Raw genomic sequence first — 8914 nt, 5'->3', positions numbered from 1 at the left:
ACTAAGTATGGAATGTTAGGCGTAGTCCACACTTGAAAGTATTGTTGAAATGAAATCGGGTGGTGGTGTCGCACCTGCCTATGAGCAGTTGAAAGACTATCGCCGAGATAGGGGTGTGACAGTTGGTATTGGAGCTCCATATTCTGTAGGCTTTGGTGACAGGTTTATTAGAGGTGAAGCATTGTGCTTGGGCCAAGCTGGACAACAAGACATGGCAAGTTTGGAAGAATGCCAAGGGAGGCTCTTACTAACCTTATATAGGTTGAAGCGAATGAAAGAAGAGAACCCACATATTCGAGATGAACTTGAAGTCTTGGAAAGGAATGTTGAAGACGAAATTCTTCGACTTGGTTGGGCAATGGAGCAGGATGTAGCTGCAGATTGCGATGATGAAGAAGAGGAAGTCGTGATGTATGAGGATGTTGCAGATATGACAACGATGGAGGAGGAACTTGATATTGCCCAAGTTGGACCAGGATCGTGCATTTTGCATACATTCATGGATGAGGATACTCAAATGGAGGGGCCTCATGACGAAGTAAGTATTCCTATTATTATTTGTGTTTCATTGGAGCTTTTGGAGGATGGGCCATATGTAGTGAAGGGAAAAATTAGTTTTCCGATGCGATGGACAACCTTACCATGGATGTCTACGATGAGACCTTGTATGGAGAAGCAAGGACCATTGATCGTTGGAGAGCTTGTTGGGGTTGTTTGTGACCTTATGGCAGAAGGTGCAAATTTCCGTGACAAGGGAGGAACGTGATGATCATTGCGGAGGATGGGTCATGCTTTAGCCATATGGAGAAATTGGCTAAGTGCCCGGCATGACTCATGGACAAATTGGAGAAAGGGCACACATTTGGTTTTGATGATACTTGGGTGGACTTCTCATGGCTAAGACTAAGAGGCAGTCTTGGTGGACCCTTTAGTGGGGGAGCTATGATGGAAGGGACTCATATGACTTGATGACATATATGGTTTGGATGACCGAAGGGCACTAGACCGGATTGCAGACTTGGATGAAGATGACCGATGTTGTGATGGGTCTAGTTAGTGGGACAACATGCGCAACTTGAGTCATGGACATCGAGTTGGATAGATGTAGCATGGCAGTCTTATGTAGGACATTTTGTAGAAGCACTTGTAGAGATGTCGCTTATGGGCATCCAATGAGGAGTGCCAAGGAAGGGATTTTGTGCAGATGGATTTGTTGATGTGAGATGGAGATTTTTACTTATGAGCCAATGGAGATGTTGTGCACTTTTGTATAACAAGATCATAAACTGGTTGGATTTGTGAGCAAACTATGGAGCATTTATACTACATGGAGCGCTGAGGCATCTTGCATGGACCTTTGGGGCCGAGACATGTATGCTTGCTAGGATGTTGATTGGAGATGATTCATGGAGCTCATGATGACATGAGGTTGTTGTAGCCATTGGGGACTTCATTTTATAGTGGACTTGGAGGATCTAATGCATTGAGGAGCTGAGGTCATAGACTTTGATGCAATGTGGGGTGTATACTTTTGATTACATTTATGGGTGTGCTTGGGAGAGTGAGTTGATGTGGAGGATCGATGCTTGGGAGAGTGACTTGATGTGGAGGATCGATATGAGACACTTTGCAGTTAATGGATTTGCAACGATGATGATGCCTTGGTGGAGACACTTGATCATGGGTTGAGCCGAGACTTAACCACTTTTGATACATGGGAGTTGATTGGTCTATGACCATGGACAACACATGGATGATGAGATAGGTGTATACTTGTTTCTTTGGCAGACATGAGTGATGGCACATTACAGATGTGATGGAGGTTGCTTCATGGACCTAGATGTGGCACATTGAGAGTCGGTTTGATGAGAGGATCTCTTCATTTGAGGAGATGGATCTTAAAAATATATGGATGATGATGTTGGGATATATCTGGCTGATTTGCAGCACATTGACACCAACATCATGGGCAACATGTTGCGGATGAGATAGAGGCTACTTCATGGACTTGGGCATGGCTTACTTACACTTTAATGGAGATGGAGATGGAGATGGATTCTTGATCGAGTTGATGTTGTGATAGGATGTTGAGAGAAATGATCGATGGTGGCATGAGGAGGTGCATTCTTATGGTTTGAGCATGGCAGTTGGATTAATTACCTAACTAGTTCGAATCATGGGGTCCGGAAATGTACTGAGATGTGTTAGCATTGGATTGGAGCATCATGGCAACAGTTCACACGATGACGATACATGATGGGGTCGACACGATATGTTGCAGTGATAGCATGTAGCTTGAGTTGGAGGGACCAACCTTCCATGGGGGGGAGCATGTGGAGTTGCGATAGAGGTGGTTGATGATCATGGATTGAGGAGACTTTCCTATTCATGGAGGCATGAACCTTTATGGTTTGTGCGATGGCAGAGTAGAGGTGGGCAGAAACGTTTTGGATGTTGGAGCTAGCAACACTTTGCGACGTCATATGATGGAGAGTTGTCAAGGATGACAACCGTTTAGAGTGATGGAGTATGTCAAACCCACGAGTCGCGGATGTGATGTGGGACGAGTTGGGTGGGCACTCTCAGTTAAACGAGATGAGCTGGGTGAGTAGTAACAAGCAAAGAAATATTGGTGACTGACTGCCAAGAAAAGCCTCATATCTAGACATCCCTGGAAGCTTCAAATTGATCTGCAATGTGTTCTTTCGAATTTCCAATGGTGTTCTAATCATTAACACCAAAATTCAAGAATTCATAAAGTCTCTCTCTAACACAACAATAGCGTAGCAATATTTGTTTTCACAAGTCACCGCACCAAGTAATAATCTATCAATTGCATATTTGTTTACTACTTCCTTGCTCTTGGCAAATACCATTTCTCCAAGTCAAGTCGGGGTCACACAAATCAAGCCCATGAGTCACGGATGCGATGTGCGACGAGTTGGGTGGGCGCTCCTGGTTAAATGCGACGAGCCAGTGGGTGCAACGAGTTGGTGAGAGAGAAATTTGGTTGCAATGATTGTTGCGACGATGGGCCAAGTTGGAGGAGCGATGAGCTGGGGCGGTCAGTGAAAGGTGCCCGGGGCATGAGCGCGACAAGCCAACGGAGGGTCAAAAAACTGAAATTCGGCTAAGTGTGCGAACTTTGCAAAGGTGAACTTATATCGTGTGAAGTTGGGTGTGTGGACCCGACGGGGCAGCGACATGGGCGAGTCGATGTGAAGTGGGGGTGCGGTTGGCTGAATTGGGAGGTCGGCCTGCCCATGACAACTCTGTGGATGAAGCACATATATAGGCAGACGCCATGGAGGAGGAGATCATCAAGTTTGAAGTTCAATCATTCAAGGCGAGTTCAAGAATAAGGGGACGAGCGAAGGATTGGGTGAATTGAACAAAGGCAAGGTGTAGGTGGCTCTTGACAACAACACCGAGCCAGGGAGCAGGAATGTAGAAGACTCAGGTAAGCGAACTGCAGTTTGGGTGGGCGGCCGCACTGCAGCAGGCCGGCGAGCTACAGGTCAGCATGCAAATGAGTTACAGGTCTGCGAGCAGACGAGCATTCGGTGGGCGGACAGGTTCGTGGTAGGTCGAAATGGTGGGAGGTGCGCCCAGGGTGAGCTGGGCAGGCGACTTGCGAAGGGCGCTACTGCACGATGGCCAAACGACGAGTTTATGTGTGAGTTGCGATTGCAGTAAGGCACGAAGGTGAGGGCGAGGCATTGGAGTGCTGGACGAGCTGTGGATGGGCACTAGGTAGGGCGACACGTCGTGGGCAAGTCTGAATGAACGTGAGTTTTGCTGAATGGTGCGACGGGCGGTAGAACCGACAGGCGACAAGTTGGTGCGGAGGGCGGCCCGGGGGTAGGCACCTTTGCCCGACGATTTGGGTGACTCGACCCAGCAAAGGGTGGGTGCTCCTGAACGGAGGTTCGGGCAAGGCTACACGGTGCAGGCCGAGTTGTACATTTTGACAGAAATTGTACAAGGGAAGTTTGGGGTTCCCTCACAAAGGCTGTAATTGCATTTTATGAAAGATTATTATTATCATTGTGGTCATACTCATATTCAGGGAGTTTCCCCTCCCGTTAAAATTTGTATCCGTTGTGCATGTGTAAATGATAATGATGATGAAAAAAGATTAATTGAATGTTTCCGCTGTATTGTGAATGTTAATATTTAAAAAGCGAAAAATAAACTAAGTATGGAATGTTATGCGTAGTCCACACTTGAAAGTATTGTTGAAAAGAAATCAAGTGATGGTGCAGCACCTGCCTATGAGCAGTAGAAAGACTACCGCCGAAATAAGGACGTGACAACACCAATCGCGAGTATGCGTCAAGCCCAACTAACATTGAGATTATTTTCTTTGCCTTCGTGATGTTCCCACGCCCATCTTCATTGTTACTACGGTTCATCATCATTGATTTGTATCTTTTTAAATTTATTCATAACTATTTCAAAATTAAAGTTTATGAACATCAAATTTCTTTATATGTGGATTTTTTTTGGGTTAAAAAATAGTGTTCTATATGATATGTATTGTCTTTTTTAATTTGGATCAGATACATCAACTCAATGAAGCTTTATTTGAGTTAGGTTATTTCAACTTATTGAAATTTTATTTGATTTTGGTTAAAATTATTTAATTTAATATAATTTATTTCATGTAAATTTGAATAATTTATTATTTTGATATATATATATATATATATATATGATTTATTATTTTTTAAGATAATAATTATGTTTCAATTTAACTATAACTTTCAATAAATATGATTTACATTTTTAATGTATAAAATTTATTTAAAAATTAAGTCATAACACAAATTAATATGATTTACATCTTTTAATATATTTAATTTAATATTTTATTATATTTATGTTATTCACTTAGTTAATCTAGGAATTTTCTTATATACCTATTATATCAAATATTGCCAAACACGTGCATACTTCATAAAGGAGTTGTCTTTAGTGCGACTTTTTGGAAGCTTTTCCGGTGGGTTTTTCCGGTAAAAATTTCTCTAAAATCCGGCAGCAAGTTATTGAAATCGCAAGTTTGATAGCTAATTTATGCACAATCAAAGCGTTTTGGGGTTTTTCAGGGTGCTGAATCCAAATATGCAGTTAAAAAACCATTTTAAATAATACAAATCAAGATTTAACCTCAATTTTTTCTGCAGATTCCGTCACCGGAATCTCCAAAAAGTCGCACTAAAGACAACTCCTTTCAAATATGCTTCCACTGGTTTCAATTCTATAAAGACATTTATCCACTTAAAAATAATGAAAAATATTGATACTCAATGAGCAAATCGTTCCGCAGCGTTACACAATACCCAAAGTGAGGGGTCAAGACCTCTCTTGTTCACCAATACACACCAATCCCAACTATGCATTGGGCCAGATTGAGGTGGGGGTTATTTTGAAGTTTTATTTGATTTTGGTTTAAATTATTTAACTAAATATAATTTATTTCATATAAATTTGAACCTCTCGAGGGAACATGTAGGAGGTCGTACTTCTTTCATCGTACCCCTGACCAAACTTATTTCGCAGCCCGACTATCGTCTATGCCGAGAAGAGACCGCGATGTGGGACCTTCGAGGGAACATGTCGGAGGTCAGACTGCTTTTATCATACCCCAGCAGGGGTTAAATTTGACGCCCGTATGCCCGTATTTCTCTTTTTTACCCGTAAAATACGTTTGAGTTTTAAATTTCCACGTCATGGGTAACTTGCCATTAATTTCCAAAAACGTCATATTGACGGGCAAGTTTAAAAATTAGAAGTGACTAGGTCTAATTATGTTCATATGTTCATAGGCTGTGAGTAATTATGTTCAAATCTATCACCCATTCATTATTTGATGTGATTGCCAGTCTCCCGCCCCAAATGACCACATATCTTTTGCTCCTCGCCGGTTAATGCTGGTGTTAGATGAACAGAGAAGTGAGAATGGCAAGAGAAGTAAAAGATTCAGGTTGTGAACCTGAGCCTGATGAGCATCCCCTTTCAGAGATTGGAATATGCGAACCATTATTAGCGAACTCGAAGCAGCAGAAGCAAAGGATGAGTCGATCCATTTCCAATGCGACCTCGCAGCTAGCCATTGTGGGTTCAAACGTTTGTCCTATCGAGAGCTTGGACTACGAGTATGTCGCCCTCTAACTTATATGTCTGAATCTGTGGTTGTTGTTTCTGGATTTTCATTTCCATGTTGATCGTGTGAGCATGGCCTCATACATCTTGACTGCAGAATCGCATGATTTAGGTTTTGGAATATATTTCATTTTGAGATTTCTTTGATGGTATTTGGCATAAAGTTGGTTCCCCCATGGCCATATGGCCGGAGGATAGCCAACCAAATCCCTTGCTCCAGCAATTGGCGTTCAGGCCATGAGTTCGGTCCTCCTGATAAAGTAACCACATGCACTGATTCTAGATTATGTTCCAACACATTCTATTCCAATGCCAGAACCTGCAGAACTCAAACTTTGTCATGGTTTACTTTTGGGTTTCCAGGTCTTGACTTGAATTCCCCAACACCCCCCAACACACTTGTTCCACTTGAAAGTGGATAAGGGCAGCAATTGGCAAATAACGGTCATGGGTTAAAATTTCACAGGGCTTAGGGATCAAACTTGAAGATTCTAGCATGCATTCATATATTCAACTCTCTTACTTCTGCTCATAGAGTAAAATAGAAAATTATCCCAAACTTGCTTGCCAAAAAATGACAGATCATTCCAGCTTTCTCCATTACTTCAGTGGCGTGGTTCAGATCCTGCAATCATCATAGGCTACAGAGTACACCTTAAACACTCGTTTCTGTTTGGAAATTACACACAAACTCATAGTGAATGCATTGTTAGTTGAGTGTTAGCCAAGAGGAAAATGGCAAACACCCTACCGACTTTCGATTGGTTTGAAGCCAACCTCAATTGCTCGGATCTACCGTGACACCCTGCTGAATTTCGATGGGTTTGAACTTTGAAGCCAAACTCAATTTCTCGGATCTACCATGATATACTGCCATTTATGATTTTGCTTTATTGTTTTCAGATTGATGGTCCATCTTGAACTGCAGATCTAGTACCTCTGCCCTCTGCCCCTGGATTTATAGACAGACCCTAATGCCAATGTTGATGTACCCAGCTTTAGATGCACGCCAAAACTTAGGGCTGTGGCCAAATATGGTGGAGATCGTGTCATATGAGCTATCTCATATTATCTAATTGAAGAACATTCTATTGGTTACTTCAATCTAAGGGTGATGAACACCATAGAATCAGTTTAAAATCAGTATTAGTGGTGGATGTACCATAAGGCCTAAACTGAATGTTTAACTTCTCAAGCATATACATTATTCCATTATTCTTGACGCTGACGGTGGTTTCCTATTTTTATCATCCAGGATTATTGAAAATGATCTCTTCAAACATGATTGGCGTAGCCGCACACAGATTCAAATATTTCAGTACATCATTCTGAAGTGACTAGGTCTAGGAAGTGACTACGTCTAAACTTGCAAGTTGCATGTTCATTGTTGGCTTGTGAGAGAGGATTCTCAAGACAAAACATAATAAAGGATGTCCGAAGAACAAAGCTATCATTAGTTGCATTGGATGCCTTGATGCGGGTGTCTCTAACAGGGCTTGATTCATCTATGGTGGAATGGGATAGGGTATTTGACATCTGGAAAGATGCTAAAGAAAGGAGAATCTTAAATATTTAAAGTTTTTGCTTTTATTTTTATGTTTGTAATAGTGGTGTTTTGACAATTACCTCTTTTGGTGAAACTGTCCAAAATTTAGTTTGTGTACATGGTGATATTGAATCTACTTTTTGAACATTTACATAGTTCAAGCTCTTTACTATTCCATGGGGCAGCCCAGTCACTTTAGCCTGGTTCAATTTATAAATTAATTGTGAAAGGTTCTTTGAAGCACGAATAGCCAGAAACTGCACGACGCCATCATCTTAGACAAGATTGGACAAAAGGAAACATGAGGAGGCAAAAGGAAACATGAGGAGGCGGCTTCAGCATTGACATAGTATATATGCCATTTTATCTTTTACATACTCTTTGATTTGTTTCTTTTTGTAATTTAGACGATGGGATTTAATCTAGCTTTATGGGAAAATATTTTCCTGATCGCTGCTCGTTATTATTATTACCTGCTCAAGCCAATACAGTTGCTATAGCCCATCTTAACTTAGTCAATTGTGTATTTTCTGGAGGATAAATGTTTCATTTCCGCTGGATTTGGTATGCTGAACAAATCTTTCAATACCCCTCAGTTATTCTGTAGTATCGGAACTCTATGTACATATTCAGAAAAACAGTTATAGTGTCCTTGGTGACTTGGACTGTTTTGTTATTTTGTAATACGAGTTATTATTTTTGATGGTTTTGATTTTTATTTTATAACATATGAATTAGGATATAAATTAACAGCAATATTATTTTATAGTATATGAGTATGAATTAGGATATAAATGGACGGTAATAAGCAGTTTAAAAATAAATAAATAATCCATTAAAAAAATAAATAATCCATTAGGATATAGTATATGAGTATGAAGCAGTTTAAAAATAAATAAATAATCCATTAAAAAAATATGCTATGCTTGATTTTATTCTTAACAAACCAGTTCACAAATGAAACTTGTACAAATAAATTTTAAAAGTCATATGATGGGCAGTTTAAAAATAAAAACGTCATAAAAAAATTCCTTGACGGGTAAGGTCACCCGTCAAATTTAACCCCTGTACCCCAGGCCTAACTTATTTCGCAGCCAGACTGCCAACTATGCCAAGTAGAGACCAGCCTCGAAAACGAGGTGTGAGGTTTTTGATTCAATGTGAACAACGACACTACATTTCTATTGCATTTAAGACACTTTG

At 40.8% G+C, this 8914-nt stretch overlaps 1 protein-coding gene across 1 annotated transcript; it reads left to right on the top strand.

The window, feature by feature from the left end:
- Positions 1 to 5857: 5857 nt before the first annotated feature.
- On the top strand, positions 5858 to 7759 carry LOC149225391 (putative chloride channel-like protein CLC-g). The gene is made up of 2 exons (XM_089375082.1): positions 5858 to 6158; positions 7421 to 7759. The coding sequence occupies exons 1-2, from the start codon at positions 5944 to 5946 to the stop codon at positions 7500 to 7502; spliced, it is 297 nt and encodes a 98-aa protein (XP_089231208.1). The 5' UTR covers positions 5858 to 5943; the 3' UTR covers positions 7503 to 7759.
- Positions 7760 to 8914: the final 1155 nt, after the last annotated feature.

The sequence above is a fragment of the Pinus tabuliformis genome, chromosome J, assembly GCF_031772625.1.
Source record: "Pinus tabuliformis cultivar Carrire ecotype Pingquan chromosome J, CPIR1, whole genome shotgun sequence".
In the NCBI taxonomy this organism is placed as follows: Eukaryota; Viridiplantae; Streptophyta; class Pinopsida; order Pinales; family Pinaceae; genus Pinus; species Pinus tabuliformis.
Note: the sequence above shows the minus strand (reverse complement) of the source record. Positions and strands in the feature narration are given on the sequence as shown.